The sequence below is a fragment of the Myodes glareolus genome, chromosome 1, assembly GCF_982192425.1.
Source record: "Myodes glareolus chromosome 1, mMyoGla1.1, whole genome shotgun sequence".
NCBI classification, from domain to species: Eukaryota; Metazoa; Chordata; class Mammalia; order Rodentia; family Cricetidae; genus Myodes; species Myodes glareolus.
The window spans coordinates 113,354,576-113,379,692 of record NC_142026.1 but is presented as its reverse complement, the minus strand read 5'-3'; the positions used below and the strand labels follow the sequence as shown (position 1 = coordinate 113,379,692).

The 25,117-nt window shown below is 40.4% G+C and overlaps 1 protein-coding gene across 2 annotated transcripts in view; it reads left to right on the top strand.

The window, feature by feature from the left end:
* Positions 1-17,025, top strand: part of Hbs1l (HBS1 like translational GTPase) — a 74,023-nt gene extending 56,998 nt beyond the window's left edge. For both annotated transcript variants that reach the window (XM_048425125.3, XM_048425127.3), the window contains 8 exons: positions 1,013-1,130; positions 1,597-1,665; positions 3,954-4,058; positions 7,608-7,698; positions 8,116-8,224; positions 13,341-13,441; positions 15,540-15,684; positions 16,396-17,025. In XM_048425125.3, coding sequence (XP_048281082.3) covers positions 1,013-1,130; positions 1,597-1,665; positions 3,954-4,058; positions 7,608-7,698; positions 8,116-8,224; positions 13,341-13,441; positions 15,540-15,684; positions 16,396-16,407 — 750 coding nt within the window. In that variant the 3' untranslated portion in view covers positions 16,408-17,025. The remainder of the gene's footprint in view (positions 1-1,012; positions 1,131-1,596; positions 1,666-3,953; positions 4,059-7,607; positions 7,699-8,115; positions 8,225-13,340; positions 13,442-15,539; positions 15,685-16,395) is intronic.
* The last annotated feature ends 8,092 nt before the right edge of the window (positions 17,026-25,117 follow it).

The following is a 25,117-nucleotide window of genomic DNA, read 5'->3' as shown; positions in this document are numbered from 1 at the left end:
TTAAGCAGGCCTTGAGTCCAGTTAAACAGCTGTTGGTTACTGGAGAGATGGAAATACCTCTGTTGCACCTTAATATAGGGTTATCTTCCCATGCTGCTCGTCACTGCACCTCAGAGGCATCTCAGCTGGATAGCACTGTTGATTGCTCCCCTCCCTCGGGAGCTAGCTAGTTCACAGGTAGGGTACTTTAAGGACACATCAGTCCAATCCCTCCTAGCCCCATGTCTGAAGTACGTGGGTCTTACCTGCAACTTCTGGGAGACAGTCAGTGGCAACGGGAATACCCTCTATTGTTTGTGGAATCTCATGGCCTCCTCTTACCAACACTTGAAATGTTTCTTATGTCTAGTACTGGAGTTTTTATTAGTCTATTGCTCTTAGGGTAGTATTATTACCCAAGTGGAATAACATCATTAAAACTATACGTATACACATACATTTTCATATTATATGTAATTTTAGAAAAATATAAAATAATATGATACCTCATAGCTTATCTATAAACCCTTAGTGTTATTTATATCTATTCCCACCCTTCCCGTCTGTATTTATATTATCTTGTTAAATATATTTTATTTTTTTTCTCTTCTGGTATATGTACATAATATATTCTTTAACACGCCTGATTTTTAAAATGTGCATATATAGAGTATTTGGCCTGAGCTTTATGTAAATAAGAGGTTTCCTCCTACCTACCAGCTTAGATAGTAAAGTTTAAGGATGTCATGGAGGCATGTTGGTAGAAAAGAATTTATCCAGGAAAAATCTGCAATATGCCTGCATCATTGAGTAAATATGCTTTAATGGTTAGAAGAAAAACTTGAAATTTCCTCCAAATTGAAAAATACTGACTGAGATAACCTCAGGGCTGTGCTTTGCTGGTTCCTGTCACCTTTTGATAAGTCTGTTACTGTTCATTTTGCAAACTTGATTCACTTGTAGTCATGATGAGTCTGCATTTTTTGCTTATGTAATGCTGTAATTAAGTTTCTGTCTCCCATCTTGTTAACAGGAAAGTGATGTAGCTTTCATCCCCACGAGTGGTCTCAGTGGTGAAAATTTAATCACAAGATCACAGTCGAGTGAGCTCACAACGTGGTATAAAGGTTCCTGTTTATTAGAACAAATTGGTAAGAACACTGCTGCCACGCTCTTTTGATGCACTATAAACCTGATATTAATTATTATTTAGAGTTATGAAAACGCATAGAATTTGTAATCAGAGAAACTAGGCTCTCAGTTTTGAAATCATGTGTTCTATTTAAAGTAATTCTCAGTGCTTTGAAGCCTTGTTATGAGGTTTGAGGCGGCCCTCCCTGTCTGATAGACTAGTTAGAATTAAATGAAGTGATATGTGGGAAATATGGTTTATAAATGTAAAGTATATAAATGACAGTCTTTACTGTTAATATTTACAAAATAATTTTTTTTCTAGAAGCAGACAATAATGGGCACTCTTGAGATAGTGGGAAAATAATTCCTCCTTTGGGTTTGAAGGCGCTGGGGATCAACCCAGGCCTGTGCAAGCTGTGCTCATCTGCTGAGCAATGTCCATGTTCCATAACTTAAATTCAAATGTTTGCGATTTTCTACCAGATTCCTTCAAGCCCCCTCAACGCTCCATTGACAAACCTTTTAGATTGTGTGTGTCAGACGTCTTCAAAGGTGAGTGCTGTGCTGTAGAGTTGCAGTGTCACCTGCCCGCCCACTCTGTCTCGTTTCCTTGTTGTATTGTCTTTGTGCTCGTCTTCTCTGCATGAGTGTGGGACGGTCATCGGGCTGTCACTAGTACCTCACACGGCGCAGTCCTAGAGCCCCGACACCCTTCAGTTTACACACCACTTCCCACTCTGCGTTCACCTGTCAGGGACAAAGAAGCCTAAGCCTTATCTTCCTGTCTGTAAGCAAATTGGACAATTCATCATTTCCTATGGCTCACTGTGTAAAGGCATCTGCCACCAAGCCTGAGTTCAATCCCTTGGTCCCTCATGGCAGAAGGAGACAATCAACTCCTGAAGGTTTTCTTCCGAGCATCACACACTTTAACTGTGGTGATTTCAATCACCACACTCAGAGACACTAAATAAATATAATTTTAAAATTGATAAAATATATATTTAAGATCCCATTGGCGCTGTCTCCCCATTTCCATACTTTAGTATCCCTTCCTTTCTTTGCCTCTTTCTTAGCACCTGTGCCAGTCTGAGTGAGGCATAGTATCACATAGACAAAGAGGGAATTTAATATGAGAAATCAGAGCCATTAACTATGATAAAAGACTAGTGATTAAGAAACCACGAAATTCTGTACTCTAGAACTGAGGGAGGCAAAAGTTCAGACTGATGGAGAGGGTGTTATTCTAAGTACCTAAGAATATATCTAGCTTAAAAATATGTAGAAGACCCTATCTAGACATCTATAGAAAGGTAATAGAATAAAAGATACAAACTAAGCTAGGCAGTGGTGGCACATGCCTTTAATCCCAGCACTTGAGAGACAGAGTCAAGTGGATCTCTGTGAGTTTGAGGCCAGCCTGGTCTACAAGAGCTAGTTCCAGAACTGGCTTCAAAAACCCTGTCTCAAAAAAAAAAAAAAAAGATACGAGGTATATAATATTGTTGATAAAAAGATGTCAGTAGTGTCCTAAATCTCCATTATCACACAGAAGCAAAGAGTGCATTTGCACTGAACGAGTTTTACAGATTGCTCTGTGCCCACCTGTAAGGCACCCACTGTTTCCTTCCCCTTCTCTGCACTGGTATTCATTATTACAGTGCTGTCTCTGCCAGTTATTGGGTGAACCCTTGAAGGCAAGCAGAGTTTTAGGCATCTGCAGGGTCTAGTCCAGTTCCTGGCACAATGCACGCTTAGTAAATGAGTAAGAAATGAATGTGAGCAGAGGGACGGGGTGGAATTGAGGTAAGTCATAGTCACGATTAGTCCCAGAGAGGTAGAGCTAGCGGGAATATCGTGGTGCTTTTCAAATGCCCGTTGTCTCTTAGAAACACCAGAAGCGGTTGCTTTCTTTTAGCTGGTGTGATGACCTCCTGCTCGCTCTTTGTGCAGCTTCCCAGCTTCTGCCTTGCTTGTTCCTTTTAGCTTGTCCTGGGGTGACACACTCTCTAGTTCTGACTCCTGCTGTACTTAAATTTGCATTCTTTTTGATGATGGTTGTTGTCATAGCCATTGTGAGACTTTTTTCTTCCTGGTTTTCTTTGACCCACTTTCTCCTGCCACCTCATTTTTGTGACCTGGGTGTGTGGGCTTCATTTTCAGATTCCGAAATAGTGTTCTCATGTCTCCTTTCTCTTACTTTGCACACTTTTCATGAAGGAATGTCCATAAGTTCCCCTACTGCCCACATTTATGTCTCCACCCTGAACCTGTTACCTCAGCCTCAGAGTAGACTATGGGTTGGCCACCTGACTCCACAGGCATTTAAAGTTAACCAAAGCTATTAATAGCATCTTATTGCTTAGTTTTCTGCCTCCCACCCTCTCTCACCCAGAGCCTTGCATGTGCTGGGCCAGTGAGCTACACCCCCACCCCCGTGTGCCACCATGAATTCTTAGGTGCACAGTTTTTCTGTTTATTTTAAATCACATTTGTGGCCCTTGAGTTCATTTGCTTTTGTCTTTCTCTTTACTGGGTTAAGTTTCTTATGGATCATGGCCTATTTCCTTATCTTACTCCAAAGCTTTCTGTTTACTAATCATTCAGTAAACATTTGGAAAGGAATGAACCTCTTTTTTATAATATGAATAATTTTATTTGAAAGAAAAACTGGAATGTGAAGCGAGTGTGAATATTTAGAAGAGGTATTAAGTTTCCAACATGACATTGGTTGGTGTTTAACTCCTGGCCTTTTGTACCTATGTAGGAAAGCAATGTCACAGTATTAATTTTCAGGTAACATTACTATATGTTTCATATGATGTTGGTATGTTTTTCAGATCAAGGATCTGGCTTTTGTGTGACTGGTAAAATTGAAGCTGGTTTTGTCCAGACTGGTGACCGACTGTTAGCAATGCCACCCAATGAAACTTGTACTGCAAAAGGTATGGCCAGTGTGCAGCTCGCTTTTGCTGACAGGTCTTGAGACAGCAGATCTCTTCTTCAGTAGTCTAATTCTAACTCCAGAGTAAATATCCTCTTACTGAAATTGTAACTCATTGTCAAAATGATACTGACTGTTGAACACTAACATGTGAAAACATTAAACGATTTTTCTTCTGTTGTGGCACATGGCTGTGTGTACATCTAACATTCTAACCCTGGTAGTATTCTGTTTTGGGCACTGAATCATAAAATCTGGTGTAAGACTGAGCCAGCTGTATACATACCAGACAGATACTTATAAAATTATAATTTGTAGAAGAAATGAAAGAATCCAGCCTGATAGTGTAGCTAGTCAGTAGCAGGCAGCTTGTCACCATGGACTCTACATTTCAGAATCAAATAACAGCTTTGATCACATTTATACCTATACATGATACCTTTGCTTACCCCTCCCTTTCTGTCTTTAAGGTAAATATAAGAAGACATTAGTAAGAGACAAGCACAGAAAACTTGATATTAAAGAGAAGTAGAGCTAACTTAAGTTGCCACCTCCACTGTTTTTTCAGAGGTGTACTGTGTGAGTTGATGATTGTTGATAACTATTTCCGTCCAAGTTTAGGCTTTCGTGTGTATATATTCTTATCTAAATTTAACTTACAAAGTTCTCAGTTCTATTTAACCTTAATCTGACTTCTAGCTAATTCTGTGACTTCTGAGTAAAATGGAAGCTGTTTTAATAGAATACTACTATTTATAGTAATTATAAGCTGAAGTATAACCTTTTGGACAGGTTAACATTTTGCTACAATCCTCTATCGCTCTTCGTATACTTTGTGCTCATAGTTGTACTTGGAAGTTTATAACTTTGAGTGTCCTCTGCTGCCACTCTTTGCCCTGTCTTCCTACCCCCACTCCCTCAGGTGGTGGAGGTTGAATCTAATACCTGCTGGGCAGAAATACCACTGGGTCACATCCTCCATTCTTAGTGTTTGGATAAGCAGTCTTGCTATGCCGCTTAGGCACTCCATCACAGATTTAAGGCCAGCCTAGGTTATATGGGAATGACAGATTCTTTTTCTTGTGACCCTATTCTTCTTGCATGCCAGAGGCCATGGTGTATCCGGCTAGCTGAGAAATAATGTCTACTTTAAGAAGATCCACTTTCCGTAGCTCTGTTGTTTGCGTGTGCAGCTCTCTGCTTCTGCTGTTGAGGGGATTAAGACCTACAGCACTGGCTGGCTGCAGAGGTGACTCAGCTGCTGAAGTTCACCTTGCCAACAAGAAGAGCTGTGTGTAGTTCCTTAGAGCCCACATACAGGCTGCCACGGGCATTCGGAATCCCAGTGCTGGAGAGGCAGGCAAGCCGGTCTCTGGGTTTCACTGGCAGCCAAACTGTTCAGCGAACTCCTGCCTTAAAACAAAACAGTAGAACAGAGTGAGATTGTTGGTGCCTGAGGAACAGCACCTGAGCTTGACATCTGTCCTCCACGTGAATGTACTCATTTGAATGAACGCACGCACACACGCTCACATACTCACTAAAAACTAAAACGCTTTGGAAATACTAAATTTCTGTCTGCTAAGGAGTTTTTTTTTTATAGAATAAACTAAAAAAATTATTTTAACTAACCAGCAGCTGAGAGTTAAGAACATGGTCCCAAAATTACCACAGGCCTTACTATTGAGTCCCTGTGGTCACCTGTGGGAGCTGCACATTCCTTTCTGCTGTGCGCCTGTTCTCCGTATGGAGACTGAGCTTTCCCTCTGGTCTGCAGTTCAGAGGCCTCCTGCTCTGAGACTTGCCTTGCTCTCTGGGCAGTCCCAGCCCTTGGCTCTGCCCTCTGTTTTCACTAGGTTTGCCAGAAGGAGCTATGTTCTCTTTGCTCTAAATATGTGAGATACACTTGTGGTGCCCTATTACCCCCAGAACGGAGGTGTGACTGCCATCAGGTAGCAACAACTCTAGTGACAGCCTAGTAGCCTAGTAGCTTGTGCCTATAACCCCAGCCTTGGGAAGCTAGGGAGGGAGAATTGCAGTTTTTTCCGGGCCTTTTAGACTACAATGTGAGTTGGGATGTCTGAATAAAACCCTAAAACACAAATGACAAAAAACATATCCAGTGTCTGGAGTATTCAAAGAAAAAAAAAAATAAAAGCAAAGAAAGCCCCTTTTATAATGTCTGACCAAGGAGAAAGCCTGCAGAAAATAGGTGTGGGACAAGAACGTGGATGGGAGGAAGAAGAAACAATGTTAAGTATTTTGGAAAATTGGCCATTAAATATGAAAAACCCTTTAAAAATATTAAGTCAAGACAGTCTCTAATTTATTAGATCAACTACTTCATATTTTCAAGTCCCCATTTCCTAGTAGACACAAATATAGCCATTTTTGATTACATTTAAAAATTAAATGTAATTAGTTGATATTTGAGTGATATTTAAAGTAATCAATTTTGTATTTAAATTTACAATTTAAATTGCTAATTTTCGAAGCCAAGAATATTGTCCTAAAAGAGCATCTCACATAAGGGTGAAAAATAGGGTTTTATGAAGAAATAAAGGGATTATATTATATTAAAAATGTCAGTCCAGAACAGTTCTACCATGACTGGCCTGCACACTGTCTTCATTGGAAGGCACAACTTCCAGCAAAAAAGTAATTTAACCTATAAGTCTAACCCATAAAATGAAATAACACAGAATTTGTTTCAAAAGCCATGGAATAAGGAACCTTCTTCCTAAATACAGCCCTGAGGATTTGCTCTCAGAACTGTTCTGAGGTGATTGGGTATACCTATATAATATATTAGGAATGTGGTGATTTTTAAGTTAAATTTTATTGCTGTTTTCCTACTCTGTCTCTCCTGCAGTGAATCATAGTGCGCAGATTCTGAGAAGAAGTTGTCTTTGAGCAGGAATAGTTAAGGGCTAGATGAGTGAACTCTGGAAGACTCAGACTGAACACAGGCTTCATTTAGGTCATTCTCTAATTGAAAACAAAGTTTTCCCAGTATAAGGACACACTTTTAGAATCTCAGAATCTAAGAATGAAAGACAGGAGGATCAAAGAGTTTAAGGCCAGCCTAGGATATGCCTTGGGACTTCCTTGGGGGGAAAGATGAAAGGGAGGGAAGGCAGCTCAAGAGAATAAGATATTTCTAGCCACCTTTGCCAGTCCTATCTTTTATGTCACTAGGCGTAATTTAATAATTTGGATTACTTAACTGTGCCTGCACCCATGAATATACTAGCAGTGTTTTAATGAAGTCTGCTGGGAGACTGTTGCTTAATCATGTGAGTTTGAAATATTTGATGAATTTGCCCAGCCTGCTGTGGGCAGATACCAGCCATTGTGTTTAGGATGGTGCTCTAGAGCATCAAGTCTAGGGGAACTGTGCTTCCTCCACGCTTGGTCCACTTGTCACTCCTAACCCATTCAAATTGAAAACGATGAGTGCGGTGATGAGCACACGACACCAACTCCCTGGGCTTTTAAGGCTCCGTGCAGAGGTATTTCACTGTAGGCTTTGGTTCTTACTCATTTCCAGGAATCACTCTGCACGATGAACCTGTTGACTGGGCAGCAGCGGGCGATCACGTTAGTCTCACTGTGGTTGGGATGGATATCATCAAAATCAAGTGAGTAAGGAAATGAGTTTAGACAGCCACTGTATCAGACACGGGATGCATGTATCAGAGTACATGAGTTTAAACAGCCATTGTATCAGACACGGGATACATGTATCGAAGTGCATGAGCTTTGTGTCAGGCTCAGGATACATGTATCGGAGTGCATGAGCTTTGCGATCCACTAGTTACGTTTTAGCCAGAATTTTATTTGGCCAAACATAATTTTAGCAAATGCCATCTAAAATGGAGTTAATTCATGTTGACACACATGCATCATGTGCTGAGATGAACGCTGTAATGCATGAAGCTGTGCTTTAGTTTGGGGGTGGGTGGTCTTTAGAACACATTCTTATTTGCTTAATTGTTTTAGTTTCTTTACAAGTGATCTTCGTGCCCATCCATTCATACTCTCTTTCTCTGTTATAGTGTTGGCTGCATATTTTGTGGCCCCAAAGAACCTATCAAAGCTTGCACTCGCTTCAGAGCCCGGATCCTCATCTTCAATATTGAAGTTCCTATAACTAAAGGATTTCCTGTAAGTTTTCTGTATGAGGTCCTTGCTTCTGTGAACTCAGAAAAGTCCTAACTCACCTTAAAATGTGCCAGTCGTTTCAAAGCAACATTTTTTCTAATTTAAAAAGATAAGTTATAATTTGAAAATACTTCTTTTGTTCCTTATTTTCATTCTTTTAAAAAATGTATTCTATTCTTTATTTTCCGTGTATGGGTGTTTGTCTACATGTTGTCTGCACACCATGTGTATGCCCGCAGAGCCCAAAAGAGCATCAGATCCTCTGGTACCGAGTTACAGGCGATGATGGGAATCAAACCCAGGTCCTCTGGAAAAACAGCCAGTGTTTTTAACCTGAGGCATCTCTCCAGCCTTATTTTGATTCTTGAGTCTGAGACCTTTTTCAAGAGAGGATACTTCATAATCAGTTGATTCAAACTGATAATAACATAGTTTTTCTGGGGAAAATGATAGACTTTTTACTGGGTAGTAAAGCTTACGTAGCCTTTTTAATTTAGGTACTTCTGTTTTGTTTAATATACTTATTTTTGGTATTTCTTAGTATAAAGGTGATAGATTAGTTTTAAAGGTTAGAAAGTCACACAAATACAGAGAATAAGAGTATTCTGTGTTTGCAAAGTCCGTAGATGTCTGCTGTTTTGACTTCATGGTGTTTTCATGCTTGCGCACTATCCACCTGGCATGTGTGCACACCGAGACTGCAGGTGTATCCCGAGCTCTGCCACACTGGTGAACTCCTGCTGTGTCGACCCTGCATGGTGTGACTGCTCTGCAGGGTGCCGTTGGCCAGCCCACGGTTGCTTCACTTCTCATGGTGCTTTTTATCCCAGAGAGACGTTACTTGAGATTTTCTTATTTCTTACGTAATTTTCTTCTCAGAGACTTAAGACCACACTCATGTTGTTCATGCATTTGTAACATAGCAGACAGGCAGTTCCTTCCCCATCGGATCATGTAATACAGACACTTGTGACAGCAAACATGTGTCTCAGTGGATTTGAGCATTTAACCCTTTGAAGGTGAAAGTCACTTTTACCATGCAGTGTTCCTGTCTTTACATAAATATATACTATTTGTTTCAAATCAACATCTTATTCTAATCTAGAAAGATATACATCAGAATTTAATAATCACATTTATTTTCTTTTTATTTTGATTCTGAGCCTGGGAACTTTTGCAGGAGAAGAAAAATGAAGTAAGCAGGAATAGTAATTGATCTTTCAACTTTTTAAAGTCCATGATAGTGTTTGAGAAAACAGGAAGAAATTTAATTGAGACATTCTAATTCATTTTATGATTATATATCTATGAGGTCATCATATGTTTTATGATTCTTATTTCTATATCAATGTAGTCACTTCTTACCTATAGCAGTTTCTTAAAAATAAGCATCAAATGAAGCTTTTCAACTGCTTTACGAGACTCTGCTGCATATCAGAATGTGATTGGGAAACATGGTTATATCTACCCACTTGGGTAGAAAGAAATTAACAAAGTCCTTCTTAAACAATTCAAATTACTAGTTAGCAATTCTGATAATAGTACATACAGAAGTAAATGTAAATTTCCCTTATCTGTCATGACAGCTTTACACTTTTAAAGAAGACATTGTAAGAGTGATTACATTTTAATTCATATTTTATTTTAATTATAGTTACATCATAAATATATAACTCAGTACATTGTCAGTATTGGATAACCATCACTGCTGCATCTCAAGAGCACCATCACCCCACACAAACCCTGCAGCCATTGTCCTGAGTGAACTAAGAAGTATAATCTGTTCAGTGGTTATTTTCTCATTCTCTTAGTGTCCTACAATGTAATAACCTTTTAATTTTGGAGAAATCCAGTTTATTTTTCTTATCTGTACCTTTGGTGTCATGTCCATGAGCTCAGGGCCAAAGCCAACATCATGAAGCCTTTGTCTGTTTTCTTTAAGAGCGTTGCAGTTTACCTGATGTGGTTGTTAGTTTCATATATGATGTTGGGCAAAGCTTCGTTGTCATTCCGTTACATTTGCTCATCCAGTTTCCTAGCAACATCTGTTGAAAACAAAGCATGTTATATCCCCAGTAACTAACATAGGCACCTTTATCGAATATCAACTCACATATATTCACTGATATTTTTAGCAGGCTACTTATGGAAAATTTTTATTTGTTGCCTAACATTATAGCTTAATGAGACACTAGATGATTTGGCTCAATCCCTGTCGCCCTTAGATCAGTGTATTTCAGAATTCAGAAGTGTTAAAGATTTTATTAGAAAGCTGATTGTAAATATTCTATATGGAACTCCTAATAGGGAGAGACCACACCCAGCACCGTGTTCAACACATTCTTCTCTGTACAGAATTTGTTAATGTTCGTAACTCATGAGATACACAGGACAGAATTGCCTCACGTCAAGTTTCTCTGCTTAGATGAGTCTATAATAGAGTTTGAAAAATGCTTTGAGTTTTCAGAGTTGTGAGTAAGAGTTCTGGACCTGTGTTAGTATTGTTGATATTTTCAAGCAGAGTAGAGACTCGCATGAGGTTGTCACTAGGTAAACAATAACAGTGAAGCCAGGACGCAGGTTTTCATCACTTCCGCTGTGAGACATAACAGTTTCCCGTTGGCACAGTGCTGTAGATTTAGATTAGAAATGAGTTTGATTTTACATATACTATTAATTAAGACATCAAGATATTATACAGTAATTCTCTTGATTGTAAATTGCCCCGCGCTCGGCCTCGCCAGCAAGAACGATGCGGGACACTTAGGATTCTTCTGCAGTAAAGCTTTATGCGTCTTGAGAGGGAGAGCATAAGCTTACATGGCGGAGACCCAGAATGAGGGGAACCCAGCCCTTATAAAGGAAACAGTCCTCGCTTCTGACGTGTCACTCTTGGATTGGTCCGCTGCCCATTATCCCAGATGATGCCTCGGGAGTAGGTAGGGACGCAGCGGTAGAGAGTTACCAAGCACGTGCGCTGGGATTAAAGGCGTGTGCTACATCACCTTGAACTCACAGAGATCTGCCTGTCTCTGCTTCCCAGGCATTGGGACCAAAGGCGTGTACTACCACGCCTTGAGGTCACAGAGGTCAATCTGCCTCTGCCGCCCAGGCATCAGGACTAAAGGCGTGTACCGCCACACCTTGGGGTCACAGAGGTCAATCTCTACCTTTGTTCCTAGAAGCAATGGAGAATGTGGTCCGGCCCTCCACAGTAAATAGATTGTTTTAGTTAATATACGGTGCTGTGGAGAGAGAAGGAAAAATCAAATGTAGCCCCACATTTTCACAATCCACTTGTTAGTCCTGATGTTACAGCTCAGCAAATAGTAGGAGAAACTCAGTGAAGTTTGTGTGCCCCTTTTCTTTGATATGTGGTAGGCCATAAAGACCCTGTTGTGTGTGAGATGAGTGTGGGGAATCTGGTCCTGAAGAGGTTTCTTACATACTTGTGTTACAGTGAATAGTTTAGGACCTGCAGCCATTGACTATGGAATTGTTTCTTGCCGCTACAGCTGTGACATCCCTCTGCTCAGGACTTCCTTATATTGAAATCTTTGCATTTCACATCATTAAGTATTGAAAAAGAAGACCAGTTGACCTTTTTGAAGTGTTGGAGTTTCAGTATGCCATTACGCTTTCTGATAGGACTTTTAGAAGCTCCCCAAGTCTAGGTCTGCACATCTGCAGCCCCCCAGCACCATCTTTCTTTTCTTTTTCACTCTTCCTTTGGGATAGAAGCCATGGCCTAGTGCATGCTGTGCAGGCACTTTACCTCTGAGCTACAGCTCAGGCTTGCTTTTCTCTTTCTTCAAGTGCAAGCTATTTTGGTTAGAAATTCTAGATAGGAAGTATCTGTTTCTACAACTGAATGGCTCAAACTGATGTTTGCAAACCCTTTAAAGTAGGGCAGCCTCCTGGGAATGTGGTCTGCTGTTCTCACACTGTAGATGTACTGGGAGCACACTCAAGGCTTATTATTTGAATAAGAATATCAGTCTGCGTTCTGACTTTGATTGCAATCCACTGAAGCTTCTCCCTTTCTTCATAAAAGCTTCTCTTTTAAAACAGAAGATTGCATCCATGTGATTTCTGGAGGACTCTTGTAGCCAACATGGGAAGAGACAGCAATTTATAGCTTTCACTGATTGAGGCCTTTTGCTCTTTCTTTCACGTGAAAACATAGTCTACAGTACCTAGTGTATGATCTACTGATCCAAAGTCAGGCCAGAGCAGGAGTATTCAGGGTAGGATGGCCATAGATAGTGTGATGTTTCCCATGTGCTGGGTACTGTTAATACAAGGTGACATGTGATCATCCTCATTGTAGTGTGTGGAGCTTCAGTAAGGGACTTTGCAGGTAGACAAGTCAAGGAGCTTGGCCCAGGTAAAAGTGATTTGAATGTATGTCTGTTAGACTTTAAACCCAGTCTAATCTCCTATAGAAATAAAACTACTGCCTATAAAATCTGTCACACAATGCTTGGCACTCAGGTATGCTTACAAATGTTGCTTTCCCCTTTATCTCTCTCGGTATATAAGAGCTTTTATTCTTTTTGCCCAAGAGTGGATGTAGTGATCACTGCTGAACATGCCAGAGCCCCTCCCTCATGATTCATGGTGAAACAGTTCACTTGTTGAACTTCTGTGCTTCTGAGCACTTTATCTCACCCCGTTTATTTCTCATCACAATGCTGTGAAGTCTGTTTTACCACCAAGGAAGCTGACCTACAAGAAAATGAGACAGATTAAATGAGAGGCTTGGAATTCAGGCTTAGATGCTTTCCCTGCTGCTCCTTATGCGTCGCCATGGCTGTAAGTGTTATAAACAGTAGCTGCTTTTTAGCCTTTGCAGTAATCCCAAGCTACTCTTCTCTTTGCCCTTGCAGTGGAAAAGGGAACAGGGAGGCTCTGCAGCCTACCAAAGTTTACACTGAGTGCAGGATAAATGCGAAGGAGCACCTCACTAGTGGGTGGCTGGGTGGGGGCTGCTGGAGAGCCCCTGGGCAGTGACTCTGGCCACGGTGGTGGATGGAGTGTAATTAGTCATGTGCCAAAAGAAAAGGCTGCAAGTACTATGCAAATAGTTCTCAGTGTGACCTGCTTTGGTTTGCTTCAGGTGCTGTTACACTACCAAACCGTCAGCGAGCCTGCTGTGATTAAGCGATTGATCAGTGTCCTGAACAAAAGTACTGGTGAAGTCACGAAGAAAAAGCCTAAGTAAGTGTTTTAGTGGAGAAGTCATAAACACTATCAATGTACGCAAATTAACTACATAAGCTCATGTGTGTACTGAGGTAAATGGAGTCCAGTTTTTCTACCAGTTACCTTTTAGTGACTAGATTGTGTGTGTGTGTGTGTGTGTGTGTGTGTGTGTGTGTGTGTGTGTATTAATAAACATTTAAGGAATGGAGAGATAGTTCAGTTGGTAAAGTGTGTGCTTGCTGTTCAAGGATAAGGACCTGAGTTTGATCCTCAGAACCCATGGAAGAAAGCTTGGTGACCTGGTACCTACTTGTAATGGCAGCATCCAGGAGGCAGAGCCAAGTTCACTAAAGTTCACTGGTCTACCAGCCTAGCACAATTGGCAAGTTTGTTGAGAGCCCATGTCAAAGAACAAGGTGAATAGTGCTGAGGAATGTCATCTAAGACTGACCTGCACCTTCCCATGCCTGAACACCCCTGTGTACGTTCACCTACACATACATGTGCATCATACAAACACCTACATAAACGTTTAAGCTCTAGTTTAGGAATGAATAAATGTTAGATATGATTAAAGTTATGTATGATGGTGATATGAATTATAAATAAAAGTATAAGTACAAATGTATATGTATGTATCAAGCACAGATATTGATGGACCAAAGACATTTCAAAAGCTAGTCCTGTGTTCTTAAAGATGAATATTACCTTGCCTGCCACTTGTTCTAGATTTAAGTCTCATGCTTTTCTTAACTTTGTCACCTGCTCACTGAGCTTGTCCCCTAGCCTAAGAAAAAAGTTTCTGCATGTTCTCTAGCACCTTCCTTTTTCCAACTTGTGATGTAACTGTGTTCCCGTCCACATGGTAGGTGATCATGTTGGTTTTCTGATCATCCTTAGTGTCCAGGCTGAGGTCTGCACAGCTCTTCTTTGCCTGACACAGGAAGTACTGTCTGAGAAACTAAGCATACTGTAAATAAAATAAAATAATGCAAGTGCATATTGCAAAATACAGCTCTAATTCGGTAGAGTTGAAGGCTGTCCTAGTTTGGTTGGCTGCCAGCACTTTGGGGTTTCCCTCATCTTGAGCCCCATGGGGAATCCCACCCAAAATCCCCTTCTGTGCCGTTGAGTATTCTCACCGTTTGCACCTGTGTAAGAGGCCCAGGGTGCCCAATGGGTTAATGGGATGAGTGCCAGCCAAGAGAACTGAAAGCAGTCTGCTCCTCAGGAGGAAAGGATTGCCTGCACGTCTCTCGAAGGAGCCCTTAGCTTCTCATGTCAGTGTTTGCCGTGATGCTCTGGGAAACACCACAGAACTATAAGGATGACATTTCTCAAAGATCCATATTTTCTAAACTTTGTCATGAGTATTTTCCCATGATTGATTCTCAGCAATCACATGAATCAGCAAAGGGTCACAAAGCTGGCAAGGGCAGAGACAAGATTCTACCCGACTCAGTGGCTTTCATAAATGCTCTTCTCTGTGGGATTGTTTGTGTCTGGGTTGTATGACGATTATCTGGAGAACTTTTCAGTTGAAATGGGCCCTTCTTATCTTGATGTTTTTTCCTCTCTGTGCCTGCTGCTGAATCCTAGTGTAATATATGCAGCGTGTGTGAAGGCGAAGGCTGACTCATCAGATCTGTGAAAATAAATAACGGCGTTTATTTAAAAGAGGATTAGATTTAGTGTCCTGATAAACTGTGTATCATTCCCTTCATTGAATAACTAAACTTGTAGATTTCTTCAGGGAATGATTAGAATGGGTGTTTGAGCATTTAAGGGATAGGATATGTTTTCAGATTGGTTCACATGCATGCAGGCTCGCACACGAGTGAGTGTGTACACATGCGCACACACACATACACACCCCTACTCCCACCTGACATCTCCCTAATGGTTCTTAAGTCTAGAATTACCCTCGTTTATTTTAACCCAGAAAAGTTCAAAGGCATATCCTTGAATTTAGGCATACACACATACAACTTTCTCTCCTGGATTGGAAGATTGAGTTGATAAGCGGCTTGGATGTGAACTGCTCACTTTTCAGGGGCTCTCTTATCTGTATTGCATATCCATCGGTCCCTTTTCTTTCCTCCACTCCTAACAGGCTGCTGACCAAGGGCCAGAATGCACTGGTAGAGCTGCAAACGCAGAGACCGGTAGCTCTGGAGCTCTACAAAGACTTCAAGGAGCTGGGGAGGTTTATGCTGCGGTACAGCGGCTCCACAATAGCTGCTGGTGTCGTCACTGAGGTACTGAAGCCACTGACTGTCCATAGTTAATCTGTCTTTTTCACCTTTCTGGGTGATTGCAGAGATCTTATGGCTTAAGGGAACACACGATATTGGAACAAGAAATTAAAATTTATACTATAATAGTCTCTAAATGATGAGAGGAGAAAAGTATTATATATGTAGGATCAAATAAATTGGGGGTCTAGTTAGTAGAAGAAACTGTTATTTTTCTTTAAATTACTGGCTTTCAGTGTATTTGAAATAATTCATTCAAAAAATTGAATTAATGTAGTTGTAACATTTTCTTAACCATAACTTTTTTTTCATTATTTGAGACAGGGTTTCTTTGGAAACAGTCCCTGGCTATCCTGGAACTTGCTTTGTAGACCAGGCTGGCCTCAGACTCACAGAGATCCGCCTGCCTCTGCCTTCCAAGTGCTGGGATTAAAGGCGTGCGCCAGCACCGCCTGGTTTTTATATGATAAAGTACGGTGACATTTTGAAGGAAATAGCCAGAACTGAACCAGGGAATTTCAGTAATTTGGATTTTCTTCTATATGTCCATAACTAACATGAGTAATTTATCTTAAAAAACAAATGAGTAGCATGACAGGGGAAGGGGGAAAATAGTGAAGGAAAAAGAAAAGCTTATTTCACTGTCCCCTGCTTTTGTTATTATTCTTGTAAAGGGTCTGAAGTGATAGCGGCACTTTTTTCTTTCTTTTTCAGATAAAAGAGTGATGGGTCCACCATGTTCCAAGTGCAGAGAGACAGTCAGCCGTGGAGGCGTCCAGTGCCTCAGCTATGGAAACAGTGTGCAGTTGATAATGTTTTGTAGGCGAGAGAAATTAAAGCTATAATTAGCTGCCATGAAGTTTTAATAATCACTCCTGCAAAAGTTTCAAGTTGCCACCTGACAAAGAAAGAACAATATTATACTTCGATTTCAAAAGTGTTTCCCTTTGGTGGGGAGGGTAGTAAAATGTATCTGTTTCCCTGAGACTTGTGGGATTATACGAGGATACTTAAATTATCATGAAACGGACTCAACTTCCGGCCAAACCAAAACAGTCTTTGTTTTCTCTTTTCAGTCTCCTATGAATGTGTTACGGAAGGGCATCTAACTGGGGCTTTTGATGTAGTCAGTCTTTGACCTGGTGCTTTTTCACGTTAACACTAAGGAAAGATTTGCTGGTGGTAAATCTACTTACCATCTATTCTGTGTTGAAAATGTGATTGTCCCTTCCGTTCAACAAGTCTACCTTCAGAAGTGTGATATGAGGTGACTGAAAGCTGTTCTTAGGTCATTAAGGTATTATTTAAGTTGACAAACCAGCTAATAAAACGCCTTAGCAAAAATGTGTTGTATTCCTTAAATATTCACAAGGGAGTCTACCCCATCACCACATGAGACCCCAGGAGCTGTGTGGGATCTTTTCTGGCTGACATGGTTTTGGCTTTTTATGCTAATGGTAAATCAAGCTGAGTCTTAGTCACTTTAACCCGACCTTGGGTTTGCTCTTCTGTGGAATTAATTACTGACTACATCTGGTCTTCTCTGCTCCCTATGAAAAAGACTCAGGCTTTTCTTCAGTGTTTCAACAACAGACTTGAAGGTTTATCGACTTAACAAGGATTTGTTGGACCATTTCCTGATTCTAATGAAATTTAGGTTAGATGTTGTTCTTAAGCAAGCCTGGGATTGAAGGACTCTATCATAGACTTCAGAAATTAGAAAAGGCATGAAGGACAAGGGCCAGGTCCTAGAATTCCAGGTGTGTACCACCCCATATGCCTGCTGCTGCATAACCGAATAGCATCCACACGGTCGGCTGCACACATCCTGAACTGCTGCAGGGTGCAGTTCCTAGGTGATTGCCCTCATGCCAAATTCTTTAATAAAGAGCATTTGTGTAGCTGTCAGTAGAGATGAATCTTGTGAAGACAGAAGTGTCCTATTCATATGTTATTTATAGATACTTATAGAAAACAATCTTAAATTGACTTAAGTAACAAAACATTTTGACTCAATTGAAGCAGAGTAACCCTATCTTTGGATTAGTCTAGGAGGGGCAATTTTCATGACCTGTGCTGGGATACAGCCTTGCTTGCCTTGTTTTGGTGTTGTTAGTTTGTCCCTGAGACCCATAGACTCTTCTGCAAGACCAGGCTATAGATGGGATGTAGTGGTTCTCAAACCCTCCATCTCCAGCAAGGACAGGTTTGGGGAAAGCCATAAAAACATTGACCTTGATTGGAATTGTCCCTGGGACATGTTCCCAACACTGAAGTGACTAGAACTCAAAGTAGAGCTGAGAGTTGTAGGTTGTTAAAGTTCAGGGTGCAATTTGATATATGGCTTATATGTGTATTATATGGAAGCATGATAAGAGTAGCATTTTAAATTAGAGTTTAGTATAAATAGTAATCAAATGAAGGGGCTAATGACTTTGCTCTTTTGAAAATTATAAGTGTTCAGAGCTTCCTGGCCCATCGGTGAGTACCAGCCTTTACCTGCCAGACTGCATCCTCTCCACAGAGAAGCCATCTTAAAATGTAAATTAGCAATGTAAACACAGTTGTAAAATAGACTTAAAAGAACATTGAAATAAGTGAACTGATTTCAATAATGAAGATGTATTATGGCTACATTATTTTCTATTCCAACAACCATAACAAGTTTTAAGACTATTTTCAATAATCTGTAATTAACCAGATTTAATGAGATTTGAAAAAGATCATGAATTCAAGACTTGCTATATATATATATGTATGTATGTATATATATATATATACATATATATATATATCGACCTTTACTCTCCCCCCAAAATGCATAATGAAAATTTATTAAGTGATATAATTACAGATGTTCAAATTCTCATACTTATCAATCATGCGAGCAAAGTTTGTAAAGGAATCCCATACAGAACTAGAAAGAATGAACATACATGCAGAAAGAACACACTGTTAACCTCATGAGTAAATGCTAGCAGCAGCGAAAACTTAAATGCTGCTTTGGAATCAGCTCTGGGCCAGAGACACAGAATTCACCTTTTGCTTTAAAGTGCCTTAAATGGTTTTAGTTTCCTTCCTTGGACTGCAGTTATGGAAGTATTGGCTGGAGAATTGAAATAGATGGTGAAAATGTCATAAGCCTATATTTATTTAAAAGGTAGGGATGCAAGCAAGAAGTTATTTTTTTTAAATGCCAGGCATATTTTACAAAGTTAACTTCTAGAGGGCAAAGTTATAAAATTGCAAAAGTTATAAAACTGCAATCATGTTAGGTGGAACACAAATATGGCTTGGAATTGAGATCAGAAAACATACCCAGGTGGATCAGAGAAAAAGGGGAAATTCGTGGTCAGAAGTCAAAGGAGAAAGTCTGTTTTCGTTTTTTTAAAGTTCTAGAAAGTAGATATACAGGGAATGGATGCTCAACAATGCACAGGGTTACAACAGCCAAAAAGGTGCCAGAACTGATGAAGTCAGCAGTAGGAAGACAGTCTGTTCCAGTTCTGGTAATGAGACAGATCCTCTCCTGAATGCATGGTGGTGAGTGTGGGACACCAAAGAAGACCCCTTCAGAGGACAGAGAAATGCACGGCAGAGATGAGAGGTGACCATGTAGAGGACAGAAGATACAGAATGTCTTTAGAAGGTTAATAATTTAAAAAAAAAAAAACAAAAAACCACAAACCTAAAACCATGATGCACAAGAGACTTTGGTCATCCATGGGGCCTTAGCAGAGCGCACCATGGCTCATGCTGTCCACTCAAAGTCCATGTAAAAGTTTGTTCTGTGTCCAAATGCCTTAAATTGGGTCATTTGCAAGAGAAACTTAATTCTTAACACTTTAGAACCAGGAAACCAAGGTGAGGGTGCTAGTAAATTGGGTGTATGTTAAACATTCCCTGCTTCCAGATGCCTCTTGCAGCCACCTCACCAGGCAGAGCAACACTGCTCCAGTGGCTGAGGGCACAAAGGGTGACTGTACCCTCTTGTCCCATGCAAGGGCACTGACAGAGCCATGAGCAGTCTTAATGCCCGGAGTTCCCTCCTAAATACTGTTTGCAGTGTTAAACTTGAACCTGGGTTTTGAAGGGATGCAAGCACTCAAACCATAGCACCCTAGGTTGGAAAGAAAGACTCCCTGGCTCCCATGGCTAGTTCCTACAAAAACATGGATATGTCTCGCTGCAATAAGCTCAGATACTACTAGGTATTAATTAGCTTCTCATTTCTTGTTAGTACTTTAGTGTTTTATTCTTTATCAGTTTCCTAAGTTGTTTCGCTTGAGACCAAAAGTGCCAGTATGTGACCTTTGCATGTTTGGTTTCCAGGCTTAATGTAATTATAGTTTGTTCAGATAAGGGAATGTTCCAGAGATGACTTGTGAATGTGGGATTTTCATAGTTCGTAAATAAGTAGGGAAACTAATATTAAAATAGCAGTCTCATGCGTTTGTTAAATAGGCTTGTTGCACTGATAATATACAGCTGAGCACATAAGCCAGAACATATCAAGAGTATGTATAATCCTATGGCATATTATAGCTGCCCCGTGGGTGACTACGTGCCGCCATCTTCATCGAAGTCGCTGTTCCTGTGCTTAGGTTTATCTTTTGAAACATAATATAAGCGTGTATTTCTAACTAAGTGATGAAGGAAACCTTGGATTGTCAGCAGCGTCATCTCCACACGTTCCATGTTACTAAAGAACAGTCAGTTAATCTTGATGACATGAACTTTAAATAACTGAGCACTGGGGGCTGAGTGGGGGCTGTAGAGGAATGGGGATGCAGATTGAAGAGGAGCCCACCTCCAGTGCACTGTTCACTTCTCCAGTTCCCATCAGCTGCTGTACTGGGAATCTAATCTGCCCAGTGCCCCCTGCCTCTACACAGTCTGCAGCAACTCCACTCTCCGGGTGGCCAGACTGAAGTTGCAGACCAGTAGTGTCTTCTGGGACATTGGCATAGGACACAGCATCCAAATTGACTAGAGCCGGGACCTCTGCAGTTGGTGTGACTACATTAGGGCCTGGCCTTCGAACTGTGTTTGACAGCTTGATTATTGGCCATGCCAGGAACCCAGCTGTCCCTAAAGCCTTGTGTGAGGCCCTGGGGCTCTCCTGTTTGATGATCCTTCCTCATCCTCTTTTCCGATAGGGTCAACCCGCCAGCCCCACTGCTTTGACTGCCGGGTCCCAGTGCTGGGGTGAGCTAAGCTTCACCACTAGAACATTTCTTTACATACGAATATAGCATTTAGACATAAACAAGGAGGCTCCCATAGTACCTGCTATGGTTGATGGCTTCTTGGGCTGCTAGGAAGCTCATACCAAATTCAAGGCTCAGCTCTCAAACTCTGCAGGGTCTTAAGCCAATATTTTATAAATGACTGGCCCTCACCACTTGAAGTTTGGGCTACGCATGTGACCTTTTTCTAGAGAATGCTTTATGGAAAAATAGTTGAATGATATTACTTCTAACTGGAGAAACCTGTTGAATACTACCTTAGCCAGGTGGTCAAGATGAACAGCAGTGAAGTCTTGTTGATCACAGGTACCAGCATGTATAATATAACGGTGACCTCCATGGGTTTCCTCTCAAATATCTGCAGTACTCATCTAATCTTGTGGAAAACGTCAAATTCCATTAGAAGGCTGGTGTACAAAAGTCTTGACCCCCAAACTGAGGTCATTGAACAAAAAAAATCAAGCTCATTGCTAAGAATAGCAGTTGTAATGTGAGGTCATAAGTGGGATTCTACAGAAGAATAGCATAAGGTAAAAACTATGGATGAACTGGATTTTTGTTAATAGTCCCTAAATGTTGGCAAATCCATTTTGATGTAAACTGTTAATGGTAGACTCAAATTGCAATGGCATACTCTTTACAGATAATAACAGTAAATAATAGTAGTAGTGTAGTAGTAGTAGTTTTGCCTGAAGCAAAACTACAGGGGATGAAAGAAAAAGCACATATTGGAAAATAAAATAACTAGCTGGAGTCAAATAACATGTCTCTGGGTAAAGTCTCATGACCAGGAAAGGAGACTGGATGCAGGGACACTGTCTTAGAGTTCCTGTGGCTGTACTGTAATAAAATACCATAATCATAAGCAGCTTGGGAGGATAGGGTTTATTTCAGTCTTCTGGTTCCACGTAGCCACCATTGGGGAAGTCAGGGCAGGAATCCATGGAGGAGTGCTGCTTACTGATTTGTTCCTCATTGCTCAGTCTGCTTTCTTAGAGCACCGAGGACCCTCACACATCAATCACTAATTTAGAAAACGCACTTCAGTCTCTCCTACATCCCAATCTTGTGGTTTTTCTCTGTTGAGATTCCTTCCTCTCAGGTGACTCTCGCTCATAGCAAGTTAACATAAGACTAACCAGCTGACCCCTTGTCAACTTGCTACACAAACATCACTTTTCAACTAGAATCTTTCCTGTCTCATCTGTATCTAAAGTGGCAAATTAATGTCAATATAAAATATTACAAATAGCCAAGTCTAAAATATCCAAATTTCTCTAAAATTTCAAGTCTTTCTAAAACTCCAATGTCTCTTTAAAAGTATAAAGTCTCAACTGTGGACTCCTAGAAAACCAACAACTAGTTTTTTTATTCCCAAGAGGGAAGAACCAAGGCAAAGTTAAACTAAAGTCCAAATGTATCGAGTTAAGTGCTTGATCCTGGGCCCCATTCACCATCTTCCAGGCTCCAAAGGGCTCCACTCCTCTGACTGTGCCATCCAGAGTACACGTATCTTGTCTCAGAAGCTCAGGCCAGCTGGACTACATGACTGAGACTGTGCTTGGTAGTCAGATACCACATAATGCCTTTGGAACCCATCCAAGTTGTTGTATTTGTTGATAATTTGTCCTGTCTATTCCTGAGTGGTATTCCATATGTGTGTTTAATTACTCGTAGGATATTTTGATTATTTTTTTCTGAAAGACTTCTATGCCCACACATAACAAAAAGAATAATCACAGCAGTTCCCAGAGCTCTTTCTGGTCTTTAGCATCTATTCATCTGTACAAACATTTCTTTGTCTTCAACTTTGAAAAGCCAACCATGGTGTCTTAGATCCAGAATGGACCCTGACTGTGTGTCTATTACTGCACTCATTTAAACATGGATGTTTATATTTATTTATGTAAATATGACCAATGTAATGTGTAAAAGAAAAATATCAGAGAGTGGTATGGGAAGTCCTTCTGTGTATGTGTTGCTTTTATTGGTTAATAAAGAAGCTGTTTTAGGCTAATGGCTTAACAGAATATAGCCAGGCTGGAATGTATGTGTGTGTATATATATATATATATATATATATATATATATATATAGAGAGAGAGAGAGAGAGAGAGAGAGAGAGAGAGAGAGAGAGAGAGAGAGAGAAAGAGAGAGAGAGAGAGAGAGAGAGAGAGAGAGAGAGAGAGAGTACGTGAAGCCACCACCAGGAACAGATGCCTCCACTGGAACCTGCCAAAACTTTTCTGGTAGGCCACGACCTTGTGGTGATTCACAGACTAATGGAGATGGGTTAATTTAGGATATAAGAACTAGCTATCAATATACTTAAGCTATTGGGCAAATAATATAGTTTCTGTGTGATTACTTCGAGTCAGGGTGGTTGGGAAACGAATGAGCAGTCTCCGCTAACAATGGGCACCTAACATGGACAACTATATCCACATCCAAGTTGAGAGAACTTGGAAAGTAATTATAGACACAAAAGAACAGAGTTAAGCATAGCTTCTTAGTAGCAGCATTTTCTCAGGTGGGTTCTGTTTGCTAGAGGCAAGTAAGTCTCATTTAAGTGAGGCTTCCTGACTCAGTTTTAGCTGCAAAAACCTTTTAAGATGCCCCACTACTAAACACTTAAATAGTGTTTATGAATAGCTGACCGTATACTTCTTGGTGGTAGCAGGGACCTTTAAACTCCATAGAATTGTGGCGTTAAACATGACTCCCGCCAATACCTCCACCGTGAAGTTAGACTCTTAGAAAGCTAAGAAATGGGGTGGATCCAGTCTTCAAAGTCACAGCTTTAATCCTAGCTATATTGCTTAGCAAATTAGACTCATGTGGTCAGAAAAAGAAAGATATACACTAAAGATGGATTCAGACAAGAAACAAACAAACCTTGAAATGGTTTACGGTGTGTTTAAAAATATATGCAGGCTTGGGAGAAAAAATAAAAAGGATAAAGTCCTTAAAAAAGAGTGGGGGAGAGAGAGAGAGAGAGAGTAGTTGGGTGTGCTGGCACACACCTTTAATCCCAGCACTTGGGAGGCAGAGGCAGGTGGAGCTCTGTGAGTTCAATGATAGCTTAGTGTACAGAGTGAGTTCCAGGACAGCTAAAGATATACAGAGAAACCCTGTCTCAGAAAACCAAAAATTAAAAAAGAAATAGAGTTTAAAATAAAGCCACATAAAGATAAAAATACACAGAGAATCTAGATACTGTGTGCTGTTTGTTGTCTTTGAATTGTTTGATGGCTGAGGAAGGAGCAGCAGCTGCTAAAAGACATTTAATTATAAATGCTGCTGGATTAATCCAACATATATTTAAAAAAGTCTTCACTTCAAAATTTAAGTTAAAAGATATGTTACTTTTGAGAAGAAGTTTTGCTTTTGTTTCTACAGAAAATGAGAGGCTGTGGCTTCATTCTGGGTTAAGAAAAAAATCAGGTTTGATTAAGGAAGATCCCCTGAAAAATCTTCAATAGGAGTAGATGGCCTAGATGATCCAACATTTCAGAGGACCTCTGTTGGAATTTCCTCTGAGTTCTACATCCAGAGCACCCTCGAGACTATTGGCTGAGATGATTAAGCTTCGCAGTCAGAACTTGACCATAATCCTAAATTTTCTTTCGGTCCCCATAAGATTATCAGAGCCCCCAATCAGCAGGAAGTAGACTGCAAAACTATGCACGCATCCCCCCCCCCTCAAAAAAGGATTATAAATGTTTGTTTTTGTTTAGAGTTTCGGTTACAAGTTGTTACGAATAATAGGAAAAAAAGCTAAACAAAGGAAATTAGATTCACAGTTCTTATTTTAAAAAGAAGGGGAAGTACTGTGGGGCAATGGTCTTGTACCCTGTAAAGATTGGTCACTTATATTGGCTTAATAAAACACTGATTGGCCATAGCCAGGCAGGAAGCACAGTTGGGACGACCAGAATAGGAGAGTTATGGGAAAAGGATAGGCTTAGTCTGCAGTTGTTACCCAGACACAGAGAAAGCAAGATGAGAATACATCACTAATAAAAGGTACCAAGCCATGTGGCTAACACAGACAAGAATTATGAGTTAATATAAGATATAAGAGTTAATAAGAAGCCCAAGCTAATAGACCAACCAGTTTATAATTAATATAGACTCCTGTGTGTTTCTTTAGGACTGAACTGTGGGACTGGGTGGGACAGAAACCT